Source organism: Falco rusticolus, chromosome 1, assembly GCF_015220075.1.
Source record: "Falco rusticolus isolate bFalRus1 chromosome 1, bFalRus1.pri, whole genome shotgun sequence".
Taxonomy (NCBI): domain Eukaryota; kingdom Metazoa; phylum Chordata; class Aves; order Falconiformes; family Falconidae; genus Falco; species Falco rusticolus.
The window spans coordinates 87738626-87764457 of NC_051187.1; the positions used below are offsets into that span (position 1 = coordinate 87738626).

Consider the following 25832-nt stretch of genomic DNA (forward strand, 5'->3'; position numbering starts at 1 on the left):
AAGGTGACCTGTTGTATGGATGTGACTCCACCACAGGGACACCTTCCCTAGCTAGTGACACAGGCTTTGCCTGGGCAGCATTGGATGAATGTAAGGGGAAGGCACATGGGACTGGTGGGGCTGGTCCGGGGATGATTTTTCCCCCAAGGAATATGAGCATCACCTCATCCCTGGGTGAGTGTGTAGCTGTTGGAGGATGAGCAGGCTGACACAGCCCCTCCTGGGGTGCTGGGAGCTGCTCAGCCAGGGTCTCAGCCTGCATGTCAGGACCACACTCTGGCACCAGGAGAGTTTGAATTCTTTCCAGGATATTAGTCAGGAAAATGAATAGAGGCGTACCAGAACCAGTGAGAGGAATGGTCATTCTCTTAAAAGAAGGAAGATGCTCTGCTTCCCTCCGACCCTGTGTGCAGTGGGGACACTGGGCCCTGAGTACCATCCTAGTTCCTGCAGAGATTTGCTGTTGGTGCACAGCTCTGCAGCTGATGTAGACAGACCCTGTGGCACTGTCCTGTGCAGCGACAACACAGTGAAGGCACCTCTTCACCTTCACAAAGCGGGAGGCAGGTGAAGTCGGATCCAGAAGAGTGAGCATCACGAAATCAGGCACACCACAACCCCCTTGGCTCTTCATCCATCGGGCTAGGGCTTCCTCTGCAGCTCAGGCTGTAGTTGAGAGAACCAGCACTAGGTGTCAGCGGCATTTAAAATCTGGAGGGAGCTGCGGGCACCCCCTGAGCCTGGGGTCCCTGGGAGGAGGCGGGGGGCCCTGGGGGCTCGGCTCCTGGGCAGCACACTGAAGGGAGAAGGAGAGTCGTGTGTGTAAGCCAGCAAAGAAGTGGCAGAGGGGTACATATTCTCTTGGTGCTGCTGATTTTAAATACCTACTGGCGTATTATCAAAATTGCCCAAATTATCCATCATATGCGATTGTATCTATTGAATTTATCTGGAGAAGCCACCCAAGCTACTTTGTTGCTGTGGCACGGGTTCTGGTGGCACTGAGCTATTGTGCGGGTGTGTTTGCAGTGCTCTCAGCAGCTTCTGATGGCTATAACATGGCTCCCACAAATCCAGGGGAAGGCAGAAGGGCTTCCAGGGGGGAAAACTCACCCAGTGTGCTGCAGGGGTGATGGCAACGCTGTGGAGCTGGTGCTCACAAGCAGCAGCTGCCGTAACACTCCCAGGGCTCACACGTATTGTAAGGGAAGCACTAAATTCCTTCTGCAAAGGCCTGTTAACAATAGCTTTCAGGAAGAGCCCTGGGTATTTCTGCCTGGCGTTACCACCCAAGAAGGGCAGGGCTAGAAGTCATACAAGGTGGCCCTGGCTGTAGTCATCATTGCCATGACTACCCATGGGCTGCTGGAAGGGAGAACTGTGGTTTTGCTCCTGAGCTCTGCTTGTTGTTATAGTAGCCCAAAGGCCACCCCAACTGTGGGATCTCATCATGTTCAGCAGCTAATTGTGTGACCTCCTAAGGACAAGATGCCTTGGATGCCAGCAGATCTGTTGCTCCATACAGCGGGGCTGCTGTCTGCCTGGGTGTCACGGCAGCAAGGATAATGAGGACAGGCTGAGTGGCACAGCAGGAACCTCACTCCTGCAGCTGTCTGTGATGAGAAGGCGAACGTGCAGGGAGGAAATCTCCCTGCATTGCAGGCTAGGAGGAAGGGTCTCCCTCCTACTCAGAAATGACGACCCCTTCTGCTGCTGTCATGGGCGAGCCAGGCAGCCCCAAGCTGTGGCAGAGAGCAGAACTCAGTGCTTGCAATGGTGCTAACCACTTCCTGACGTACATGGAGTAGAAATATATCACGCACTGCTCAGGCTAAAGGGTGAATGTGTTTGTCCTTCTGCTTCCAAACAAAGACAGGGAGACCAGCCTGTTCCTTCACTGTGCTGCTCTCTGCCAGCATGGGCTTCCCAGGTTCAGCTAAACATTCCGGAGCTACAGAGCAGCTCCGAGCCTCAGATGGGGATCCATCTCCTTGGTCTTCAAATCCTGCCTACATGAAGCTATGTGATGCCATGTGGGTTTTGGCAGGACTTTAGGAATCCTAGTACAGCTTGCCCAAAGATCTTCACCCCAGAACTGCCACCAGAGATCCCCATCCCTGTATTTAATTAAACCAGAAGCTCAGATCTGAAAAATCCTCCACAAAGGCTGAAAGCCAAAACTTGGTGGCTGAAGTCCACTCGCTGCTGTTTCAGTCTGTCTGTATTCAGAAAAAAAAGGTATAATAAAATGCATGAGAAAACAAGAGTCATAATTAGAAGCATCAAGGTATGTCCCAAACAGGGGTTTGGGGAATAGTGTGATAATACCAGAGGGGTTTAAATATTTATTTCAGTCCTGAAATATAAAGCCAAACAGGATTTTAGGCATAGAGCCTAGTGGCTGGAAAACATGGATTTATCCTCTGTAAATATGTTGTGGAAGACCAGATTATATTGTGGTTACTGACATGTGGACATGAATGCACCTGGGGGCAACACACAACGTAGAACCAGGTCTAGGCAAGGGCACCTGGCCAAGAGCCACGATGGAATCACTGTACTGAATCTCTGGCAAGCCAGGCTGGCTGCTGCTGCTGTGGGTGGCATCCAAGTGTGTGGGATAGTGGCAATCAGTGCAGAGGGAGCTGTGGCCCTTCTCAGAAGCAGCAGCTGCTGACAGCGCTTCTCCCACCCTCCATAGAACGAGGAGCAGCCAGCCGGCTCCCCATGGATCCTCACTTCCTCTGCCTCTCCATCCCAGCTGCAGCCCTTTCCCCTTCTCTCTGCAAAAGGGCAGCCAAGTCCTGAGCTCTTCCCCCTGGAAAGGGTGAGATTGCATTTCACAGGCGCACAGGGGGTGCTTTGAGTTGGTACTGTGCGGCAAAAAGGCGGAAGGCATCTGAGGGAGGGGGATAAATGAAATGCAGGCACCTCTCTGTGCAGCAGAGATTTTTTCAGCCCTGGGGGTGAGGCGGAGGGTGCTAAAGGTCAGCCTTTAAGAAGGAAACCCGGCTGCTGCACACCCAGAGCAAACAGGACCAGCTGACTTGTGTGCTTAGTCAGCACCAGCAGCGTTCTTGTTGCTTTAGAAACACTGTGTGCCTTTCCTTGTCCAGCCTCGAGTGATTGGGTATGAGAAAGCAAACGCTGCGGATACCCAGCCTGGCCGAGAATGGGGTTATGGCCAAAGGGGTTTGCTGAAGGCAGAAGGGAGAGGTGGGGAGAAGGCGGAGGCTAGGGATGCAGGAGGAGAGTGTGGAAGCAACTGCAGGGGCTGCAGGACTCCAGCCCACAGCCCAGAAGAAGGGACCTGCCCAGAAAGCTTGCTTGAGATTATTTGAGTGTCTAACGGCATGCGGGACGAGTTCCACAGGTCCCTGCAGGAGGCTGGTCTTCCAGTTCAACAGCATCTGGCCTTGTTTGTTCCTTTCTTTCTACTTTTAATTCCTGGATCTGTTTTCTAGCCCCTTCATTTTGCTGTGTTTTCCTGAATGACACTGGTGAGACCAAATATAAGAGTAGCTTGGTGTTGCGCCTGCCTGTCGTTATTTGAATGTAGGTGCGGTCAGAAGAGCATGGAGGCAACCAGAAGGGAAGAAGCCAGTGGTGAGAGTGGGGAGCGGGTAAGGAAGCAGAGAAGCCAGAAGATGTTGAAAACAGTTCAGCAAAGTAACAGCACAATGTGAAAAACCAAAATAAGCACAATAAGAAAGAGATTGTTAAGTTTAAAAAACAAACAAACAAACACGAAATTCTGATGGTGGTGTTGCTCTCGTGAAATGGAAGAATTACGACTGGTCCTGGAATTGGGAAGATCCCAGGTGCCACAGTAATTTGTAGACAGTTGGCAATGACTTTTTATTTCAGCAGTGAGGAAGAGACCGAGCGGTTGCAGGCAGAGGTAGGCTGTTGAACCAGAAGCCCCAGGTGACCTGCCCACGAGGCTGGGGAAAGGCTGCTCAAGGTTTCTGGCCCATTACATTGATTTTTTAGGAAGTTTTGGAACACTAGGGAAGTTCTGGAGAACTGGAAAACACTAATGAGAGGTCAGTAATTGAAAGGCAGAGCTTTTAAAGCTTCATCATGCTGTTGTCAGTCCCATAAAAAACAGTTATATGGAACTTCATTAGTAGGAAATTAAGGGAACGTAAAAGAGTTAATGTCAGCCAGCATGGTTTTAAAGGAAATAGAATCTGTCAGGCAAACTCGATACAATTTTTCAACGAGATTATGAGCTGGTAACAGACAACTTTGATGCATTTGTGTTGGTACTGCATGATGATTTGATTAATAAATTAGAACAATACAAATTCAGCATGCTTATGTCAGTGACTGGTAAGAATAAATAAACTTCTTGAGGACGGGCTTTCAAATGGTACAAAGCCTGTGTGGCAGCAAATAACAAGGGCAAGTCCCAGACTGCTCGATAAGCCAGACGCAAGCAATGAATATTCATGCGAAGGTGACCAAATGCCATGTGTCCAGGGACAAAGAATGTAGCTTTCTTTACAGAACGGAAAATTTTATCCCAGGTGGCAGCAGCCTGAAAAGAATTGAAGGTGACGGTGGGTAATCAGCTGAACATCAGCCTCCGCACGACCCTGCAGCTGACAGGACTGCTTAATGGTACCAGCAGTGGTACCAACACAACATTGAGGAGGAGCAGATGGATTATATTTGGGCTTGTTACTAAAGGCACTGCTCTGTCTGCTTCTTGAAATATGGCAATTTTTGCAAAAAAATGCCTAAATGAGTAAATTACTGGAAAATGTGCCTTAGAGTGAAAGGCTCCAAGAACTAGATATGTTCAAGTGATCAGGGAAGATGTCGGTTGATCCCAGACCTCAGGACCATACGTGAACCCCAAAGACTTGATAAGACTTCTAACTCTACCAGGAAGGGTAGAAAGAGATCTGTGGCTGGAATTTGAAGTCAGAGGCCAGGTGGGATTTTCTATGGTGGCAAAAAAAGCACTGAATTTTCTGCCTAAAAATATGCTCAGATTTCACTGTTGCTTTAGAAGCCAGTTGATGTATAGAAAATTTGTGGTTGGTGCTCCTTAGAAGGTCCTCCTGCAAGGTAACAATATCCCTTCCCATCCCCGTTTGATGTGGATATTTATGAACCTATGGAAGTGGCTTTGGTGCTTTTGCCTTTGTGAGAAAAATGCGATATTTTGATGAGCAGTTTTTAAAAAAATATTTATTTATACTCCATTCAAAACCTAACTTTTCTTTTTAGACAGACTGCCTCATAGCATATTCCTATGTTGCTTTGTGGAGGTGAACGCTCTGCTTTTCTCCAGGATGTGGTCTTGCTGGCTGAGTCACACACCATGTTCCATGCACTAGTCTCCTCTTCTTGCTGAAGTGCTACATTGTGGCATTGAGACAGTGGTCCTCATTCTGCTGGTGCAGGAGAGTGAGACTAAAGTAAGACTGAAGACTTCAGAATCTGATGACTACTTGATTTCTAAGTTTCCATCTCTGTGCCTAAACCTCTTCTATTGTAATCTAGTGGACTAAGCAGTGTCCTCATACCAGAGAAAACTAGACCCTGTTTCTGAGATCCTTATTTGTGGTAACACCATTGCCTAACTGAGCATTCGGGATTGAACCTGGCAGTGGTGTCATTCGTAGCAGTTCTCCTCCTGTAATGAAAAGCATTAAGGATTGTTGCCAGCCTCTCACTCTTCAGCCACTGTTTAATGCTGTTTCTGAAGCTCAGTGAAGACAATGCAATGGTTACCGCTGACTTCATGAATATTGGCTCAGTCCCTAACAGCACAAGCTCCTACTAATTTGAATGAAAACAGTAATCTTAGCTTTGATGGCATCTACAGATTTTGCACCAGAGCTGGGTACATATGACACATCGAGCAGCACATTATATATATTTCCTGTAGCCACAGGTAGCTCATTTCAACAGTCTGCAGTCCAAAGCAGTTAAAATCACAAATGATTTGCTCCTTGCAGCAGCTGTCATGGTGTTTTGCCGTGGGAGATCGCCCCTGTAAGCTGCGGTGCTGGAAGCACCAGCCTGCTGCCATGGGTGCCCGACCTTGCCTGCAGCACAGAGCAGCCGGGGGAGGCAGGCACAAAATGCACCGTACTCCCCCGTACAGCTCCTGACCCAGCCCGAGGGAAGGCAGCGCCAGGCTGATGGACTCAGAAATCGCCCTGCTATTTTTATCCACTTTCCTTCCACCGCTGACGTGTATCTTTGCTTCTTGGTCCTCAGAAAGCTTCTACCATGTCTCCATGGTGACTGCGGTCAGAGGACAGATTTCCTTGCTGGTGTTAGCACATCCAAAGTGACATCCATCTGGTCTTGCACGGCACCGTGTTTGGCAACCGCAGGCATTATGTGCGAGAGCTGGTGAACTTCACGTGAACTAACGAAGTCTTTGCCAGGCTCTCCTTGCCCCTCCTGTGTTGATCCAGTCATGGTACATCATGTTTTGGGAATTTCTTTTATCCCTTTCTCACTTAATTCAGTGATGATACTGGGATATTCAGACTGGCAGCGTTCACCCTCAGCAAGCAGCAGTGAGGGAAGCCCGAGGTGTGCTCATACAATTAGTGTAGTTGTATTTATATCTTGGAAGATGAAACAGCAAAAGCAAATGCAGAAAGCCGCAGCAGTGTGCATCGCCTGCTCTCAGTCCTGCTCTTCATCCCTGCCCTGCCTCAGGTTCCCGCGCAAGGACAGCTCTGCTGCACCTGATAACGCCTGGCTGGGAATGTGACCCTTCCAGCATTGTTTTCACAACAAAAAATAATAACAATAATAACTGGCTGCTTCCAAGGGAGGCAGCGTTAAACCTTGAGACCTTGATATCCAAGGGTGTCTCTAGGGCTGGCAGTGCTTTTTGGAGGAAGCTCCGCCATGTCCTTGGCTGAAGATGCCTCTTGGGTTGTGCAGCTTGGGGGGCACATGCTGGGGCTTGGCAGCGGGTGGGATTTTTAGGATCAAGCTGAAAGGTGGTTTGGTGTCAGCAGGGATTTTTCTTTGGGATCACAGTCAATGACACCTTCTCAGGGTGGGGGTGACATCGTTTATGGGGCTGAGGGACAGGCTGGGGCAGGAGGAGTAGAAGTTCATCCCTCCCAGGGCAGGGTCATGCCTTTGCTCTGGGCAGTGACACAGGTTCGTTCCCGCTGGGACCTCCCCTCATGGCGGGTGGCAACACAGCAGTGCTGTGGGGCTGTGGCCCCTCACAGGGGAGGACATGGTGTCACTGCCATGGGGCTGTGTCCCCTCAAGGCAGGTGTCACTGCCGTGGGGCTGTCTTCAAGGGGATGGCATGGGATCTCTGCCATGGGGCTGTATCCCCTCGGGGTGGGTGTCACGGCCATGGGGCTGTGTCTCCTCATGGTGGGTGACACTGCCATGGGGCTGTTTGTCTTCAAGGGGATGGCATGGTGTCTTTGCCACGGGGCTGTGTCCCCTCATGGCGGGTGTCACGGCCAAGGGGCCCGTGTTCCCTCACGGCGATGCCGCCACAGGGCCGCGCCCCTCAGGGAACTACCGAACGCGCGGGGCCGCGCCCCGCCAGGGAAGCTCCGCACCCGCCGCCCCGGCGGGCCCCGGCCTCGCCCCCCCCCAGCGCCATGGGGCCGCCCCCTGCCGCCGGGCCCTCCCCGCCTCTCGGCTGCCGGGCGTGCGGCGGCGCAGGCCGCGGCGGGGCCTCCCGCCCGCCCGCACTACATTTCCCGGCGTGCCGGGCGCGGCGGGGCCGGGCCGGGCCGAGCCGCGCGGAGCGGAGCGGGCGGCCCCGGTTGCTGGTGCTGCCCGGGGCGGGGAGGGCAGGGCAGGGCAGGTGGGTCGGCCGGCCGGCCGGCCGGCGGAGTCCCATGGAGCGGGGGAAGATGGCGGAGCTGGAGAGCTTGGAGACGGCGGCGGAGCATGAGCGGATCCTGCGGGAGATCGAGAGCACCGACACGGCCTGCATCGGCCCCACGCTCAGGTGCGGCGGGACTCGGGGCGGCCAGCCAGGGCGGGGGGCTCGGGCAGGCTTCGCCTTGCCCCCCTCTCCCAGGGACTTGGAAGCAGTGAGGAGATTTTGTGTTCTTATTTTATCAATAGTGGTCTCTGAGAAGTGCCCGCAGCCCCCTCGCTTCCCCCGCCTGGCTCCCCGGGGGGCGGGAGCGCCGTGAGTGGCGACCCTCGGTCGGCGGCCGCCCCCCTTCCCGGGCCGGGGCCGCGGGGTGGCCTCTCCCGGCCGGCTGTGGTGGCAGCGCTGTGGCCGGCTGACCCCCCCCCCCGGGCCGGCCCGGCTGCCCCTCCTCGGGGCCTGCGCCCCGGCCGGCCCCCGGCAGCTCTCGGGGTGACTGGCGTTGCCCTCCCCGACGGGGTGTGGGTCAGGGAAGGAAGGAGGGGGTTTTCCTCCCCTTCGCCCAGAATCTGTCAGAGTTATTCATATAAACCGCTGCCTGCCCTTTTTGTTGATTTCTGGTCATTTCACAAAAACCATGGCTAATTGTGAAGCAATGGATATGGGTACAATTACCATCCTGATGATGATATGAGTTAATGCCTCTGTTTGCTTAATGGATCCTTTGTTCTCCTATTAAGCATCTTTTCCCAGTGGTTCTTGCAGTATCCTTCAGCTGGGAGAAGCTGTGGCTTCATCTGCCGAGCTCTCCTCCTGCCCGAGGAGCACAGATGGATATAGCTGTGTGCCCAGGAGTGCTGCCCGTTTGCTTTTCCTGAGCTTGGGACTGGCATTTTAGCCTTTTAGGTATTTGTGATGCTGATTAGGATTTTGCAGCAGTGGCTTCAGCTGCGTTGTTAATCTGAAAGATGCGGTAGCTGACTGTTTAACTGAAGCCTGCGTCTCATGAGAAACCACCTGATGTTTTTTTAAAAATACTGTATTTTACATGAATTATGGACATCTAAGACCTTTCCTTGCTATCCAGACCATGTGCTATTAGTATAGCTGTATTTTGTATATTGTAGAAGCCATATAATGGATTTGGCAAACTGAGACACCTCGTCCCTCCTTCCCCCTCTTTAAACAGAAGTTCTCCAAGAAACTTCATATCTAAACCAAAACACATTACTTGCAATGCTGAGCACAAGCGTGTGTGTTGTTCTCTGGAAGGCTGATGATACAGATGGGTAGAGGATATTTATAGCTTATCATAACCAAACTGATCAGGCTGAGAGGTGGGGAAAGGTAGAGGTGTGTTACCAGAAATACTTGGCTTCAAACTCTAGATAGTGGTATTATTGCAGACTTAAATTTGGTGCTAAGCTTTGCTGCTTTTTGTGGCAAGAAGAGCGTGGTGCCCTTTTGCAGGGCAGCACAGTCAATTTCACCTTCCCCTTTCAGCTAGTCTGCGTCGCTGCTGAGCTGGAAATCACAGTGCCAGGTGGGAGTGTTTGGTATAAACAGGGCTGGAACCTCCGGTCCCACCCCCTCTACAATAGCCCTTCATATCTTTTCAGTATTTAAGTTTTACAAAGTCATGGTTTTAAATGACTTGTGTGGCTGTCTTTAAAAATAAATGCTTTTAAGCTGTTTGACTTGCAGTGATGCTGCGGTGTGGGCACAAAATTAAAATGGAAAAGCTTTTCACTTGTGGAGCAATAGAGCACTGGATTTATCTTGCTATAGGGTTGCCCGTTCGTTTAGTTTTTGTGACTTTTTGCAGTTTTCTTTCAGAAGTTCTCCTGTGAATGAAGCCTTTACAGGTAAACTGAATGGTAGGAGATGCTGAGAATTAGATTATTAACAAAACTGAAAAAACTGGTTCAAATGCCTGGGAACTGCTGGAATGAAGAGTGTGGGTGTTTTCCTTCCATTTCGTAGCACTAAGTGCAGTTGATCTTGTTTCTCAGTATTAAGGGTAGATGAGGAGTTGGGCTTAATGTCTATCTTTGCATACCCAGAGAAGAAACTCTAATGTCTGGGGGAAGAAAGGTTTGTGCTTTGCTAGCATTAACTGTTGGAGTGCAGCGGTACTTCATCAGGGGTGGTATTAATGATGTAAGTGTAAGTAATACCTGCTCCAAGGATTTTTAAGAGTTGAAACTAGACCAGCCCGGGGTAAACATGATGTGCTGGAGAGTCCGGAAAAGAGGATGATGGAAACTTTAAAAAAAAAAAAAAAAAAAAAAAAAAAAAGGTGACTCACTTCTTGTAGGCATCATGGAAGAAGTGTGTCTTCAGGAGCCAGCCTGGCTTCCCTTCTAGGAACAGCAGTCCCAAAGCACAGTTCAGAAAAAGGCTGGACGGCTGGGCTTCAGCTGCCAGTGGGGCCTGTTTGCAGAATTACGCTTTTATCAGTTTCTGACTCGGCAGAGTGAAATATTCTGTCTGCAGCTGGTGTGTGTTGTCCTGGCATAGTGCTCAAGGCTGAGTTGCTATTATCAGAGGGTGATGGAGGGGGGGGAGTTAAGATGTTAAATTTAAGGTCCAAAAAATTCATCTGTCTGGGTGGGTTTGTGTCCCACCCATCAGGGAGAGCATTTTCTGTTAGAAAAATAGCAAGTGTAGTAATTCTTGCCCTGGGGCAGGGGATGAAAAGATGCCTTCTTGAAGTCCCTTCCAGCCCTATTTTTTCTGCTCTGTTCTTGCTGTGATTCTGGGATTCAGTGGCATGAGCCGGGACTCCATTGTGCTGGGCAGTGTGCAGATGTGGGATGAAGCCTGCCCCTCCTCAAGGAGAGGAATTTAATTCGAAATACAAAATGGGAGATGCCATCAAGGTGTCTCTCTTTTCCCTTCCCACCGCCCAATACCCGACAGTGAAAGTCATTGTGTTTGAAGGAGGACACTGAACAAGTTCAGTGAGTCTTTGTGGGGATCCCCTTGAGTCTGCAATGCTCCTGGAATCAAAATAATCCTCTTCAGGATGTCTTTCCTGCTATTCAGCCTCTACTAATTATATCCATTGCTTCTAATTCCACTTCCTTCTGCTGTTCTAATTCCTCTTTTTCCCCCCTCCTTGCGTTACACTTCTTGGTTTTGCAGAGTATTTTTGGATCTCCTCTCTGTATCTAGGTTTCTAAGAATCACTTAATTCTGCGGGATCAGGTAACCTTCTAGGGGAAAAGAAACTTTCTTGCTTAAAACCACCTCTTGGCTAAGCTGTGACGCTTGAATACTCTGATTTTTATTATGCTCAATTGACTGATCAAGTTTGTTGCTCTTTGGTGATTTTTCTGTAATTTCAGCAGGTTGGTTGGTTAGGTTGTGTTGTGGGTGATTTTTTTGTTAGTTTTTTGTGTGTGTGTGTGTGTGTGATGGGAAGCTAACCCTGGTCTGTAATGTTCTAGCTGTGCTCACTGGAAGTGAGGATGGATGTCTCTGTGGTTTCTAATCAGTTACTCTTTGAGAAGAGGCTAGTCCCTCACTCTGCAACCTCATACAGCATTTGCTGAGCGATTACTTTATTTGCATGGCTGATGCTGTCTTGCTTTCTTCTGTGATTCACTTATTTCCTCCCCTTATCTTCTCCCTAGTTCTTTGTATAAAATGTCCTGTGCTTTGTGCTGTACTCCTAGATTATAAATGATCGACTCAAACTGGTACAGAATAAAGGCAGGAAAAACAGGGAGATTGTCTTGTATGGCACCCCACAAATGTGGGCTGTATACCTTCAGTCACTTTTCCCTGTGCTCAGCCTGTCATCTAAGGAGGAGTTTGTGTGACTATCTGAATTGCTAATAATTTTAGAAAAAGTTCTTGATTTCAGCCTGCAGGTGTTTTACTGTCCTTTCCTGTGCTCCTCTGCAGTGTCCTTTAACACCTGGTGTCTCCTCACTGTTTAAATACTGGCTTGTGTTTTCAAGTCACTACTTAATCTTTTTTTTGATTATACAGCATGAGCTCTGCAAGTCTCTTGAAAAGCCTTTTCCTGCTCTCGAGCTGCATTTGCAGCTTTTTGAAATTGGTGAAGGATTTTTAAACAGCATTTGATAAATTAAAAAAGCCCTATCTGGCCACATAGGTGTAGTTACAGTATTCTTGCTGTCTCCTCTCCGATTTAGATGCAGATAAAATTACATCGGTACTGTAGTAGTCTCCTGCTTGTGCACTGAGAGCTTCTCCAGTCTCTCTTCTCCTCAGCATTGTAACAAGAATTGTTACTTAATGCAGAGTTATTTTCTTGGGGGCACAGTTGTTTGTAGCTATGGATCACGCTCCTCGTTGCTACATCTGTACCTTGGCGCTTGGTTCTCCTGTAGTGCAAATTGCTGGGAAGGATCAAGATTTCCAAGCGATTGTTCTCCACGGCTGTCTGATTTCATGGTTTGTTATTCTTCCAGCTTTTGTGTCATCTGCAAATTGTATTATCGGTCTTTTTTTCTCCCCCCCCCCCCCCCTTTTTTTTTTTTTAGATATATATTTGCTTTCTAGATTGTTCTTTCGTGGTTGAGATTTTATCAGTTATGTTGGGATTAGTACTTGCCTGTGCCCCTTTAGAAAACTGAGACATTTTGTATTGCAGACAGCAATTAATCATCCAGTCTGTGCTTTTATATAGAACTATATTTTTAATAGGAGTTTCATATCTGTCTGCTAATTATGTGTTTGGAGAGATTACAATGTTGTTTTACCCAAAAATGAAATTAAGCATACTTGATAGGGTAGTGTTTCTACTAAGCAGCTCTTGACTGAGGTTAAAGCAGGACTGTAATTCAGCTCTGTTCCTTGAATCCTTTATCAACTCTTCCATGACTGTGTCTGGGATTAGTGTTGCTCTGGCTGACCTGGAACTACCTGGCTGATCCGTTTACAGTGCTGGCAGCGCGCTGTGTTCATCCCCTGCCTGTAACCTCCCCCATACTCAGGTTCATCTTAAGCAGTGGAGCCAGAGGTCCTCAGCTGCCTTTTTCTTTAAGGATTCTGGGTCTTCTGGCTTGAATTCTTGACAAATAATGTTCTCATCTGGGACTAACGGATCTAACTAACCTCATCTCCCATAGGAGCATCACCTTAGGTCCTTCTTGGTATCCTCAGGCTCTGGCTGGCTCTCTGGGGGGAGCATTGAGATGAACGTGTGGGAGCCAGAGGTGCTGTTGCTGCAGCCCATCTTGCTGACATGGTTCGGTGCTACCTTGGGTCCAGGCTGGAGCAATGTCACAGTGCACATAGCAGCAGTTTGTCTAAGATCCTGACTCCTGAGCTGGTGCTGATGTCCTGGAAGGGGGGATGTTCTCTGGTTTATTCTATAGCTTCAAATGGAGCTGAGCTGGAACTATTACAGCCCTGTTCCTGTGTCATTCAGGTTTCTGGTGCTGGACTGGGAAAGCTGAGGCTTTGCTCTTAGACACAAACTTATGGAGGGGGTCCAGCAAGTGCTGGGGCTCTCACTTAGCCCCTCTGAGCTCCCCAGCATCTCCTTAGTTGAAAGTTGCAGCATCAGTACAAGCCTGGTGGTAAACCTGGCTGGAAAATGGATCTGGATGGAAAAATAAACCAGTTAAAAAACGTTTTGTTTCAACACAGCTCTGCTTCAAGGTGTTTTGCTGTGTGGTAGCACAAATACTGTTTCCAGCCCAGGGAGGAGGGTGGAGATGGGAATGTGGGACTTGGTGATGGCAAAAGTCACAGAATCACAGCATGGTTGGGGTTGGAAAGGACCTCTGGAGATCTAGTCCAATCCCCCTGCTAAGGCAGGTTTTCAGCTGGACCAGTTCACCCCCAATTTATCTTGGGCTTGTTTTGTGCCTTCCCAGCATCTAGACTGGCACATGGAATTTGGTGACGGGGTACTGGGTCTGGAGGGCAGCTGTGGTATTAGACATCTAATGTCTATGAACTTGAACATGTCCTTCTTCCACAAGCTGTGTGCAATTCCCTCACCTGGTAGAAGGCTGTTTTATTTGGTTGGGGAATGTAAGTGGTTTATGGTGGGTTAGGTGAACATGGAAACCATGACACAGTAATGAGCAGAAGCAGCAGACTTGAGTTTTCTGGGTTGGGTGCTAAGAGCGAAGGCTGGCCAAGCTGGTCCTAATCTTTGCTCCAGGGGGTGAGATGAGGATAATTGTCTGTGTTACAGATGTGAAGCAAGGAGTAATGATAGGCCTCTGGCTTAACAGCTTCCCTATTTGTATTTTGGAGTGTAGTAGTAAAGATGGTACAGTGTCATTCTGCTTGCTCTTGGGACCACCTTTACTGGTGGTAGGGGGCTGTGATTGCTGTGGTTTGTCCTTCAGCCAAGCCTGCCTTGCATGAGGAGAGAGGAAGGAGACCCTGGATCAGCTTTGGGATGAAGTGGACCTTCTCTTGCACATGCTGGGGCTGGATAAGAAGCACCTCCTCAAGGTCCCAGGCACAGTAAGAACTGAGATCATCTGAAAATCATACACAGTATCTGTAAAAAATCCCCTGAGGTTGAACACTGTGAGAATTTACATGTTAACAGGGCTAAAATGGTACTGAGTTGTTGTTCTGACTTAGCACCCTTCAGCTGTGCCACGTGCCACGCTTTGCCTTGGGTCGCGAGTCCCATCTCTACACATCCCATCCCTTGCTTTACACAGTAATTCGTGAAATGCTAACTGCCAGCAAAGCAATGCTGTGAAGAAATAGCACAGAACGTCTAGACACTAACTGTTGGCCACAGAGCTTGCTCAGGAAGCTGCTTGTAACAACTGTAAATTGTCTGCTAATAAAAGCCTTGCAGGATCGTTTGAAGCATCTTTCAGCCCATTCTCCTGCCACCCAGACTGGGAAACTGCAATCTCCTGAAAATGAGCCTGGGTCTCTGTTCATATGTACATAATTAAGCGTCTTTTAAAAGACAGTTCATTGCAATACTGCTTGAATTATATTAGCATTCCCTTCTGGTCAGGCTGATGCTGTTTAGCTCCAGGTTTTGTGTTGTGGAGAAAAAAGTATCAGCAGCTGCTTCTGTGAAATAATCTTCTATTGGCATTAGCGGTCCGTTGGGAGATGGACTGGTCTGGTTTAATGTGTCGAGCATCGGCAATCTCTGCCTGAAGGTATGCCTTACTTAATTATCTCAGATTTTATGGATTCTTTCCTGTTTGCAGTCCTGAAGTTTTGCAAACAATTTTGAAATGCTGAAATCTTATATTTCATATAACCCTTTTTATTTCAGTCTGCACCCTGATGCAGTCTGAAGGGAACAGTTTGCAGGAATGTACTGCTTAATTATTTATACCTTGTATTTTCTTGGCTTTTCTTACAGAAGTACATTCCTTTATGGAATTTAATGAATCACTGTCAAAGAACAGATTTATCAAATGCCTGTTCCTATTCTGTGGGATATGGTCCTGTGTCTGGGCTCTCGGTAGCTCACTGAATTTATTTTCCTACTTACCCTCCCAGCACCTTGTCTGCAGTAGCAGTATGTGACAGCAGTGTTATGAGGTAGTAAGGTAAAAGGGGATATTTCGCTTGAATCTGTGGGGAAAGGCTGCTCTAGTAACCTGTCTTCGTGGCTTCAGGAGTTGTTACTGCATATGACTTAGCAGTATTTCATCTCAAGCTGGCAGCTGAGCTCATCTTTAGAGCTCTCTGCTGTCCTGCCTACAGAGGATTGCAGAATAGTAGTAGCTTGGGAGCTTGGTTGATTGTACTGCTGTAGGCAGAGTCCTGTGGCATTTCAGTCTGCCTAGACTGTCCTTTCTGTCATGCTCTTTCTGATACCACTTCTCATGGTTTGAAGGATTTTTTTCTTTTTCTAAAAATAAATAAATGAACTGGCCTTTAGTCTGTGGCTGCAGAAGCCTAGTAATATGACTTTTTGGATATTTTTCGCAAAGGAGAGCAAACACAGCCTTTGGAGGAAAAAAAAAAGAAATGACTGGGATTGCTTAATCTGGAGAAGAAGAAGACAAGCACACAATCAATCTTCAAATGCAGAATAGACTGTTGAGAAGATGAAGAAAAGCTCTTCTTTCATGACTGCGTGCAGGCTGGGGTCTGGACTGCAATTGCAGCAGTGGGGATTTAGGATAGATGCAAGAAAGTGTCTTCTGAGACAGCTGTTTCTTTAGCTGAGAAAATCATGAAAATGTTCATGCTGGTGGCATCATAAGCTTTTCGTCTTCATCATCCCGTACCTGAGGGTAGTGAGGAGTAGGTGATTATCAAATGAGATACAGAGCAAATACAGATACATGCTTCTGGTGTCTTGTAGTCTGCACTTTAGAGCCTTTCAGCACAGTTTGTACCAGCATTTCTCTGTTCAGGAGCATCCCATAGATCTCTTCTCCACAACTCTCATCAACATTTTAGTCTGCTAGTGCTCTTGCCCTTAAAACATTTTACAGTGATGAGTTCTGTGGTTTAATTGTGGATTGTGTATTCCTTAAGGGTTTAAAATTGGTGGGTTTTTTTGCTAGGACAAGGTCTAGGCATTCACAAAGGATTATAAGAAATAGTAAGTCAGTCTTTTTTTTATTTTTTTTTTGCCTTCCAAGCTGAAGGTTCATAATCAATTCATTCCATTCTCCTGGTAAAGCTGTTTTGAATTGCTCATTATCCCTGTTGCTTTTCTTCCTATCTTTTGTCATGCAGTTATCGCCTTTTTGTGATGATGCTGGAAAGATCAGAGCTGCACATGGTGATCAAGATGCAGATTCACTTCTTGAGATTAAGTGGCACAGTGATGTTTTCTGCTTTACTTTCTCTCCTTGCAGTCTCTGTGGTCTGAGCCAACACTTCCGACAATACAACCACAATACTGCTGGTGTCCCTCCTCAGCAGTAGTAGTTAATTCGGAGCACCTTGCTGTTGGTGTATTATAAAAGGTTTGTCCCCACATTGTTCCTCCCCTGCAAGTGTCTTGCTTTACACTGCTGACGCTGAGCTGTATTTGTTATTTTGTCACCTTATACTCGGTGTTGTAAGATCCTTTGCAGCTTTTCCCTTTGGGATTTATGCAACTCAATAGCTCCGTGTCCTCTGCGAAATGTCATCTTGATGTTCATCCCCTTCTCCAAACCACTGTGAAACACTGAACTAGAAGAATATCAACCATCTATTTTTTCATTTGAATGCTTTTAATTCATGTCTGTTAGGTTGACCAGATCCCCCTTGTTAACAAGTCTGACTCCTTCAAAGAGTGCTAGTGAGTAAGATGTGAGTGGCACCCAAAGAAACTGTTGTCTCCACTGGATTGTACTTTTTATGTGTTTGCTAACTATTTCATAAAAAAGACTTCTACTTTGCTCAGTCACATTTAGTACTTTGTAGCTTGCAGGATTCTTCACTCACTGCAGAAGCCACTAAAGAAATTAGTAGCATGTTTTCCATATTCCGCTTTTCTCGCGGTAACCACAATATTAGTGATAGATTATTGCTGACCTGGTGTTTGTGGCCTGGCAGTTTTGTCTAATGCACCTTGAGTGTTCTGGAACAAACACAACTGTTTGTTTTACTGAGCTGGTCTGAGTGTCTTCTATTAACTTCTCAGTCTGCAGCAGCTGGGGAAGTTTTGGGGCAGAAACTCTGTAGTCCTATTCGTGGGATGCTGCAAACCATTTTTCCAGCCATTGCACAGCAGAGAAGTTTTCCTGAAAAGGCTCCTGTTCCCTTGCTTGCTCTGGCAGGTTTCCTACTTCTGATATTTGAAGAAGCTACTAGCTTATTGTATATTAACTAATTAGCTTTTCACATGCCTCTTCCCACCCCCCCACCCCCCCCCCCCCGGCTTATATTGTATGTGTGCTTAGCTTACTTGAATTTGTGCTCTTTAATTTTCCAGAGTTGGAAAAATTTTCTTTTATTTCTTGAAAGCCTCCTGTACTGCTGTTTAACCATGGTGGCTGAGGGTGTGTATGTGTGAATGTTTGAAGCCTGTTTTCATAGTTACTATACTGCTGCCTTAGAGCATATAAATATGTCTTTTAAGCAGTTTCGTTGCCACCCACAAGCATTTAATACTTCTAGCTGTTCCTTTTTAATTTCCTTTTTGGGTAGGGAAGAAATGAAGAAGCACGCTTTTTTCCTCCTTTGTAGTGATACGCGACAGTAACGGTTTTCTTTCTGCTCCTACAAAGGTGCTTGGTTTGGGTATTTTACCCTGACTGTTGCAGAGAGCCTGGCGTTAATTCTGAGCACTTCGCAGGGTTGGAGCAGAAGTGCTTTCTTCTGTAGGTTGTCCTGACTCTTGGCTAACAAACCCCCCTGACAAACCTAAATCCTTAATCTTGTCATGGCTCCCTCATTTGCCTACAAAGCATCTTGTCTGAAGGGTAGGAAAAGTAGGGTAGCTGTACATCTGTCAGTAGTGCGTTAGGGAGGGTTGACCGTGTGGGGGGGACTGAAGTGAAGAAGGTGGTTTCTGGAAGTCCTTTCCCTGTGGATCAGTAGGGTACTTGACTTTTCTTCCATTGGTCTATCTGGTCATGAGCAGAGGTCCAAAAGCGATAGCTGGGCTGGTTGTGATGTCCTTTCAGTAGTAGGTGGTGCCATGCAGCTTGGTCCTTTGCCCATCATGAATTCTGTATGGTAGTTTTGGGGGGGTCAGTGTGTTTCTACCTTTCTGCTGAAGCTTGGCTTACTCTGCTTGTGCAGATCAGCTGCCTCATGCATGTGAGACTTGTGGCATTTCCAGTAAGCACATGTCCAAGCTTCTGGGGAGAGTTTGTCCCACTCACTGGGTTAGGTGCCAAAGTTTCTTGAAAAATCTGAAGACAGGAGTCCAGGCTTTTTGATTTCCTGTGGCTGTACCTTGGGAAGTAACATTCTTTAATGAAATCTCTGGACGCAGTTTTAGGTCGTTGTAAAGAATTGCTCCTTTGTAATATGCAGCCTGTTTTTCAGGTGCCGTCTGTCTTGCAGAAGCGAGGATGCACGGTGTGCCTGTCTGCTGGAACTTCCTCTCTCTGCTTCCAAATCCATTTTGATTTGGAAAGTCCGTGTACGGATAATTATCTCTCCTGCTGGGTTGGCTTTAGGGCTGGCAATTTGCTCAGGCAAGACACACACACACACACACACTGATTTGTGCTCTTTCAGTCACTTAGACACAAAGGAGCTGAGAGCAGCATTAGCTGAGGCAGAACAGCAGGTGAGCAAATCCTCTGTTTCTGCTGCTTCTCAACCATAGCTATTAAGAAAGCTGAGGATGAGGCTAGTCATAATCCTGCTTTTTGGGGTGAACTGGTGCCTTTGGGATTTTAAACTACAGGTGGCAGTGATGGAAAGGTCCGAATCTGCAAAGGCGAGCATTTTCTTCCTGAAATCCCTGTAGCACGTTAGGTTCTTGTTTAGCAACCTGTTATCTGATCTGTTTTTTTAATAATTTGCTTCTGGCCTGCATGTCCAGTGTGCTGTGAATGTGCCCAGTGTTGTCCCTGGTGTGGCAGGAGCACATGAGTAAGGGCACTCTGTGCACAGGGAGAGGCTTTTAAGGGTGCTGTGGAGAATGACCTGACATGTCTGTGTGACATCCTCATGTCTGAGCAGGACTGTCACGGAGCTGATTTCACTTTGTGTTGTCCTCTCTGGGTGCGGTGATGTGTCCTACACAATAGATAGCAATGCTGTGAGCGCACATGTCCTTGCACCGCCCTGGGTGGACGAGGAGGAAGCCTGAAGATCTGCCCTTGGATGTATTAATAGATGAGGATTTAGCTCAACAGTTGTGTGATGAGCTGTGGCTTGGGTGTCTTACACTCATAAGCTGCTGTCCCAGTGAAAGAGTTTCTTGTGTTCTTGAAAATCCAGAACTGATACACAGAGGGACTGAAACCTTCTTGAGCTCAGGTGTCCCCACAGTTGCCGCTGCTCAGTTTGGAGATGCTATGCTTCGTGTTTTGTGCCAAGGGGGTAGGGGTGCTGGTAAAGCTACAATAACCTTGCCCCTCCTCTGTACCTCTCTCCCTGGGCCAGCCTGCTGATGATTCATGTGCATCCCAGAGGAGCTTTTTTTTTTTTTCCCCCCCGCTCTTTCATCTCATCATTGAAATAATTTCATGCTTCCCTTTCTGTGACAAATAAAGGTCCAAAAGTCTCTCCCAAGCTGCTAGCTGGCTGTGCTCCCGCCCCATGCAGTACCTTCTGCGGATGTCAGGGCCAAGGCTACTGACACGGCAGAGCAGGGTGTGTGGCTGTGACTGATGCCTAGTTATGTGCTTGCTTTGAGTTTCAGGTTTGCAAGAGCAAGCGAACAAAATCTCCTCCTTAAAATCTGTTAGTAATGTTAAGAGATTTGCCAGGCTTGCCATAAAAGATTCACTTGAGAAGCCAAGTGGTTGTTGTGGGTTCCCCGCCCCCCATGGCCATCCAAGAAGAACAGAAAGGGAAAAAATGAGTGTAAAGAGTATTTTTTTTCCTCTCTGCTGAGTAATGAAGAGCTCAAAAGTAAGATAAGTTGTTGGAAATGCGTAGGCGGCTCTTGGCAGTGTTTCAGGTGATGGATGAGGCTGTAGACTTTACTTTCAGGCTGGTGTCTTGAAGCACAAGTGGATAGGAACTTCCTTACTAATAGATATACTCTCCTGGAAGATGGTACCCATTAACAGAATATTTTCCAAATATCACTGTTCATAAGCTAGCCTTTGTTTTCCTTCTGGGTGGATGATTGTTAGGATCTAGAGAGAGTAAAGACAGCTGAACCATCTTGTGAATCCATTTCCTTCTTTCTCTGTCTGATTTGGAGAGAATTGGACACCAAAAGATTATAATCTGACTTTGTTAGAGAAATTATATCCTTCTTGAAAGGCTGTTAGAGTATATCGGTATTGTTCTCAGCTTTCCCTTTCCTGAAAGTTTACATAATATGATGCTTCCTTCATAAGCTGGTGTGATGAGCCTGAGCTGGGTGGCATGTACAGGTGTGGAGAAGACAACCAGAACTGGTGACCTGCATTGGGAAACTGCTGGAGGACATGAAGCTGAGGATGCAGTGATAATTGCGTGCGAGTGAGAAGAGTTGGCTGGGGCTACAGCAAAATCCAGGAGTGGAGAGCTGATGCAGGGTATGGGATGTTAGGCGAATAGGCTGAACGAGTGGTCTGGTTTTGGGGTGGGAATGGAGGAAACTGATGGCTTTTAAATTCAGAGTGAATTTACCTGTGGTCTTGCTTTAGAAACCAACCTCATGGGATTTTCCTGTGAGTGAGATGTTGCCTTCAATAGAAATAGAAACTCCATGCTCAGCTCTTTCAGTAAGAGTATATGATTCTAGATTAACCCTTCAAGTTTACAGAGCTCGTTGCTAATCACTTCTTAAAAGGAGGCTAGAGATCTGCTCACCATGAATGCTTTGTGAATCTTCTGGAGCCATTGGTCTCTCAAATCAGTTTTCCTTTGCTTAAAATTTCTACACCTGTAGAGATTTTCTATCTCTGTGGTTTCAGGATGAAGTATAATTTGTTTATGGGGGTCTTCAGAGTTAGAATCACTTTCTCATGCTGCAGGAAAGGTGCAGGACTGAGAACAAAACATGTTCCACCAAAGCCAAAGACCCCAGCTGGGGAACGAGGTCCCAGCTGTGTTGTGCACTGACATATAAGAATGGTCTCTGTCCTGATGGACTGTTGTTTTTCAGTGTCTTGTGACTTTGCCTGTTTACTTTTGTAGATACATTTTTTTCTTAAGCTTAACATCATCCTTTTGAAGCAGTGGAAGAGCATTTAATTGATAGGTAATGTCCATGAAATGCCCGGGTCCTCTCATAAAGAACTGAAATCAGATATGTCCTGGTATTTGGCCAAGCAACTTCAGCTGAAGCATCTTTCCTGGAGGGAGAGTCCAGGAATTTCACATACTCCATTTGGGGAATATGCATTTTCCTTCTCAGTTTCTTCTAGAACTTAACTGAGATGCCAAAAGCATTTCAGCTAGCGAGCAAAAAGGCAGTGCTTGCTGTGGCTGCACGGTTGTGTTGGGGATATAGATTACGTGTACATGTGTAGCAGAGCTCTTTTGGATGCTAACCATGCTGCACTTGGCATCTACTGCTTCTGAAAAAAATACATGGTAGATGGCTCACCTGTCTTCTGCCTCCTGTTCTGAATAATCCCTTGTGCTGCTATCATGCTTTTAGTCTAAAAAGTTCATAGATGTCTGGGAAACTGAATAATTAAAAGTCATAACTCTAGTTCAAGTTAAAATGCTGTTGCATCTGTCTTGCATCCTGTAGCCCAACACAAACTGGGGGGTATTTTGCCCATAGGACCTGAGCAGGGTGCTCAGGGTGATCACAGCCCTGAGCTGTGTGGGCTCCAGGGGCTGCTCTGTACAGCGCAATGCAGGGAGCTTGGCTAGCTCGCCTGGGAAAGGTGCAGTCTGTGTTACTGATTTACTTCTACTCTTTTGCCCTGGGTGCTTTCACTGAAACTGAAACAATCTTTCAGTTTTAGGTGGAATCCTTCAGCAGTATTTGATGCTGTGGGACCTCCTTTGCATTTAAGTGCTAGAGAAACCCCACTCTGAGCTTTTTCTTAGATCCTGCGCTCCCATGCAGGACTATAGAAAGCTGCTTTTTAAGAAGAGTTCTCTTTGGCCTTTCAATATGTAAAGAGGCTTATAAGAAGGTTTGAGAGATACTTTTTACCAGGGCCTGTAGTGACAGGACAAGGGGCAATGGTTTTAAACTGAAAGTGGGAAGATTTAGATTGGACATAAGGAATTTTTATGGTGACGGTGGCGAGGCGCTGGCACAGGCTGCCCAGAGCAGCTGTGAATGCCCCATCCCTGGCAGTGTCCAAGGCCAGGCTGGATGGGGCTGGGAGTGACCATGTCTAGTGGAAGGTGTCCCTGCCCATGGCAGGGTGGTGAGACTGGGTGATCTTTAGGGTTTCTTCCAACCCAAATCATGCTGTGATTCTATGAAACAAAGCAACAGAAGCTAAAGCCGTGTAGTGATGGTTATCTTTGTGATCACCCCTCTGAAATGGTAGCACAGCATGTGACGCTGTGGTCCTGGTAAGAATTTTACTTTTTTTGCAATGCAAGCTGAGTTGGCCCGAACAGATAGGGACATTTATGTTCTGGATAAGACAAACTGGAAATTGGAGTTTTCCAATTTGTCCTGTAATTGTGGTCTTTGCTGCAGGTGTGGATTTATCTTGCAGTCTCTGGGAATTTGGGTGGCACTCTCCAGTGACCAAAATGCATGCTGCAGTGTTTGAGACAGCCCGCTAACAGCGGGGTAGCACAGGCAGGGTAAAAATAATAAATAAATGTGTTTTTCAGAAGCAGAAGTAGGTTTGGAGCCATGCAGTACTATTAGGTAGATGGTTCCTCCACGTCTGCCTGCTCCTACTTGTTAGCAATTTTTTGGAGTGAAATTATGTTAAGAAAAGGTTTTAGTCTTGAATTTATCCGTTGACAAAAAACCTCCCGACTAAACCAACAGCTTCTTTCAATATACTTCATCATATGTTGGTCCTGCTTGTTCACTTCTTGGTTCGGAAGCAGCAACTAAAAATGAACATCTTTTGTTGGTATTGTGCCATGAATTGTTGCATGCCAGACAAACTTGCGTGCACTTTATTTTGGAGAGAATTCCAAATTAGGTGCTGGAAGGGAACTTGATAGATGACACATCCACGGATTGCTGTAAAATATGTCAGGGGTGTTTGTGTTTTCATAAAACCCTCCCATAGTATTGTGGAGTTAACTCTTTTGACACAAATAGTTGTAATAGGAAAAAAACCCACTGGTACTTTTATTATCATTTTATGGACCTTCTGTCCATTTTATTTGTCTGCTCTTAATCTTCATTTGTCTGTTTTTTGATTTATTTTTTAAACTAAATATATGAAAATCTGAAGTTAATAACAAAATACTCTCTCCTGGGAAGTGCGATCTAATTCCATTCCTTTCTTAATCTCTTAAATAATAGAGATTCATGCAAAATAACCTTGAAATGAAGTTGTGTTTTGTTATTTTCCTTAAAAACAGCTGTCTGTTGGAGATCTAGGTGGGGTCAAACACAGGCTTTCTAATGCCTTGATCCAAAGCACTGTGAAATGCCCAGTAGCTGGGATGCAGAGCACAGCTTTGTTTGGACTTGAGGCTTGTTTCTTTGGGTTGCCCTTTCTGAATGGGTCTGTGTCTTGTCCAGGACAAGATTTTGGTCATGTAGGTTAAAAGCATAATTGCTTTTACTTTTTCTTGAATGTTTCTAGTGATAATGCTCAGATTTGGATCAGGTACTGGAGTGTAATATGCAGGATGCTCAGTTAGTCTGAGGGTAATAAATGCAAATTGGGCTAGTTAAGCAGCGCTTTCATTTTTATTGGAAACTATACGTAACAATAATAAATGACAGTTGAGTTAGAAGGGTAAAATATGAGGGATGTAGGTGCTTAAGTGCCTTTATTCTCCCCGACTGTACTCAAAGTCCTAAATCTTTAAGAGGTAATAATAACAGAACCATGTTTAATTACACACGTGGATAAAACTGCACTGCAGAGGCTGCACACAGCGGCAAGGGCAGAAAAATAAATGGAAGCTGGAAATAAAAGCAGGAAGTGCAAGCTGAGATTCAACCTGGCTCAACCCAAGTGACGTTTATTTGAAAAATAACTTGCCTTTGAGTGTCTGGCAGTGTACACAAAAATAAAGCTCCTTGTCAAGAGGAGAATATAATCTAAAGCAAAGAGTCCTGATGGGAACAGAGCACTTGAAAGGTACTGCCAGTGGGAATTTATTGTAGAAATCCAGTTGATTTTGTGTTTGCACAGTCTGTAGTTTGTGATATGTGCTGGCTCTGAGGACTAGGTATGTACCTGCTGCTCTGCCCGCAGCCTCTGTGCTGCAGGGCTTGGCATGCTTAGATCTTCACCTTGCTTTCCTTTTTCCTTCAGGGAGAGGACCTGAGGAGAAGGGAAGTCCGTGTTGAAAGACGGGACGGGGTGTGGGAGAGCTCCAGGGAAAGGAAACCACCTCGAGACTGAGATTGTCTGACTGTTTAGCTAGCTGAACGCTGTGATGCTGATAGCCCCAAAATGTGCTGTTAATTGTCTCCTTGTGCTTCCAAGTGTCGACTGAGAAGATGCTTCATCCAAGCTCAGCCTCAGTGACTGAGGTTGGGGTAAGAGCAGCAAGACTGTGTGGTGGGTGTTTTCTGAACCTCCGAAGTAACAAAAGTGAAGCTGCAGAAGCAAGCTGAAACTGCTGCTCTGATTGAATTGCCCCCAGCTTAGTTTATTTTACATGCTTTTTCTCTATACAAAGTACACATGCATAAATTCAAACACAAATGTGCTTTGCTGAAAGTCTATGTGCTTTTTCATGTTGGAGTGAAATATACTTGTCTGAGTTAGAGAAAGCAGCATTTTTCTCTTCTGAGTCGTATCTTACACTAGCAGAAAGGTCTGTTACAGGGTTGTAAGGAGCAGTCCTGCAAAGGCTAGTTCAAAAACCAGGGTGTTGATATCCTTCTGCATATTCCATGTGACACTTAGGAATGCTTTAACAGGTTGGTTTTTTTTTTCCAAGTCTGATGTCTGTGACTCAGTCTTCTGGGGACCATCCCCTTCCATAGGGCTTGCAGCTGCAGCTCTGCTGAATAAACTGATAGATGCAGCACTCCTATCTCTGCAAGCAGTGTGAGTATCCCTGTTTTCTGCTCTATTTCTTGGGAGAACTAGCTAAAAGTCACAGGACTACGAGGTATCTTAAGGCATTTCTTCAGCTGTTGCATATGAAGGTATTTTTCTTCAATCCTTTTCATGAATTTGTGAAAGTTTGATGCTAGTATCCCTGCAGTCTGCAACTTCCCTTGGCTAAGAGAAATACAACCAGGCAGGGACAGTGCAGATGCTCTGGCCTGGCCCCATCAGTGCAAAGACCAAAGGCTGTCCCAGGAGTGCTGATAACACAGTCTCCATTGGTCTCTGCTCAAAATCACCAGCAATTACTGTGTCTAGTGAGGGAG

At 46.7% G+C, this 25832-nt stretch overlaps 1 protein-coding gene across 6 annotated transcripts in view; it reads left to right on the top strand.

The window, feature by feature from the left end:
* Positions 1 to 7769: 7769 nt before the first annotated feature.
* EXOC6B (exocyst complex component 6B) overlaps positions 7770 to 25832 on the top strand; it is a 306436-nt gene continuing 288373 nt past the window's right edge. For 2 of the 6 annotated variants that reach the window (XM_037388258.1, XM_037388288.1), the window contains exon 1: positions 7770 to 7969. In XM_037388258.1, coding sequence (XP_037244155.1) covers positions 7857 to 7969 — 113 coding nt within the window. In that variant the 5' untranslated portion in view covers positions 7770 to 7856. The remainder of the gene's footprint in view (positions 7970 to 25832) is intronic. The other 4 variants (XM_037388268.1, XM_037388297.1, XM_037388273.1 and 1 more) reach the window with 3 other exon arrangements.